Source organism: Nicotiana sylvestris, chromosome 5 (genome assembly GCF_000393655.2).
Source record: "Nicotiana sylvestris chromosome 5, ASM39365v2, whole genome shotgun sequence".
Taxonomy (NCBI): Eukaryota; Viridiplantae; Streptophyta; class Magnoliopsida; order Solanales; family Solanaceae; genus Nicotiana; species Nicotiana sylvestris.
Genome location: NC_091061.1, coordinates 38567930 through 38569936, shown reverse-complemented (window position 1 = coordinate 38569936; position 2007 = coordinate 38567930). Strand labels below are relative to the sequence as shown.

Below are 2007 nucleotides of genomic sequence, written 5' to 3'. Positions count from 1 at the left end.
ACAATGGCGGTCGGAGAGATAGAGAGAGTACATGACAAAGAGAGAAAGAGAGAGAATCTATGGGATAAACTGACTATTTTATTGATATCTGTATTGAGTGTATATACAAAGTTGCCTAACTAAATGAATAGTTAAACTAGCTACTATGAAAATTACCTAACTAGCTACTAACCACTTTACAAGTATCTAGCCACTTTACATAATTAAGCTATCTCAACACCCTCCCTCAAGTTGGTGGCGTGGAAAGCACTACCAACTTGTGCAAAACTGCTGAATGTTTGACTTTTGTTAGAGCTTTGGTTAAAACATCTGCAAGCTGGTCTATAGTTCCCATATGATGCACTGAAATCAGCCCCTCTAGTAGCTTGCTGCTCAAAAAAATAACAATCGACCTCCATATGTTTAGTTCTTTCATGAACTACAGGGTTCCTGGCTATGTGCATGGTAGACTGACTATCACATAACACTGCAATGGGCTTGGGAAAAGGAACTGTAAGTTCTTCAAACAGTCTACTAAGCTACACCAATTCTCCACTACCTTCCTTAGAGCTCTGTACTCTACTTCTGTAGAAGACAGTGAAATAGTATCACGCTTCTTGGACTTCCAGATAACAGGACTACTGCCCAATAATACAAGGTAACCACTTACAGATTTCCTGGAATCTGGGCATGTTGCCTAATCAGAATCATAGTAGACCCTCATAGTGTAGTCTGTATCCCTAGACATGAATATCCCCAAGGTTGTATCTCCTTTCAAATACCTAAGTAGATGAAAAGTTGCTTTCAACTGAGGTTCTCTGAGGTTATCCATGAATTAACTCAAATGTTGTACATTGTAGGCTATGTCCAGTCTGGTATTAGTGAGGAAATTGAGCTTTTCCACCAGTTTTCTGTAGTAAGTAAGGTATGTCAAGGCCTCTCCCTCTTTAGCCTTGACCTTGACTATTGATTCTACTAGTGATGTAAAATTGTTGCAGCCTATACACTGATACTCCTTGAGAAAGTCAAGGGTAAACTTCCTTTGAGATATTATCAGACTATCATCCTTATAAAAAACCTCTAATCCCAGGAAGTAGTGTAGCCTTCCTAGGTCTTTTATCTTGAAGCTGTTATTCAGAAGTACTTTTAATTCTTCAATTTCTATTGTGTCAGTTCCGGTAACCACAATATCATCTACATACACTGTTATATTGGTAGTTGAGTTCTCAGTTTTCTTGTGAAACAAAGAGTAGTCATATATAGAATGCATAACCCCTTAAACATAAGGCTTCAATAAGCTTATCATACTACTACATATAGGCTTGTTTAAACCTATAAAGGGATTTGTTGAGCTTGCAAACTAACTCTGAATTATCTACAGCCAGGCATAGTGGAACCTCCATGTAGACCTTTTCATTCAGGTTCCCATGTAGGAATTCATTGTTTACATCCAATTGAGATATATGCCACCCCTTCTTTATAGCAACAACTATTAGAGACCTCACAGTTGTCATCTTGACTACATGGGAGAATGTCACTATATAGTCATTGCCTGCTTGTTGGGTATATCCCTTCAGAACTAACCTAGCTTTGAGTCTCTCTATACTCCCATCTGCTTTATGTTTTATCTTATACACCCATTTGCACCCTATAGTTTTCTTCCCAACAGGTAAGGGCACTAAGTCCTAGGTGTGATTTTCATGTAATGTTTCAAACTCTTGGTTCATAGCTGTTTGTCAGGCAGGATTCATAGTTGCCTCCTCATATGATGAGGGCTCACTATCACTACAATATCTCTCACAAGACATTGGATTTCTAGATTTAGAGCATCAGGGGAGACATGGTGATTTTTAAAAAATAAAGCATTGAGAGAAAAGGTTATAGTAGAATTACTATGAGCAATAGGTGATGATGATTTTAATTTTCTGAGTGTCAGTAGTTTTGTAAATATAGAGGTGTTCTGTGTGGTCTTTATAATTTACTTAATGTAATAGGTATGGGTCCAGGTTGATAAGCATCTGGTGATGT

At 37.8% G+C, this 2007-nt stretch overlaps 1 protein-coding gene across 1 annotated transcript; it reads right to left on the bottom strand.

The window, feature by feature from the left end:
• Positions 1–203: 203 nt before the first annotated feature.
• LOC138868531 (uncharacterized mitochondrial protein AtMg00810-like) lies at positions 204–1249 on the bottom strand. Its single transcript, XM_070146086.1, has 3 exons — positions 833–1249; positions 539–676; positions 204–368 (listed from the first exon to the last, which is right to left on the bottom strand). Exons 1-3 carry the CDS (start codon positions 1247–1249, stop codon positions 204–206), a joined length of 720 nt encoding a protein of 239 aa, XP_070002187.1.
• Between the last annotated feature and the right edge of the window lie 758 nt (positions 1250–2007).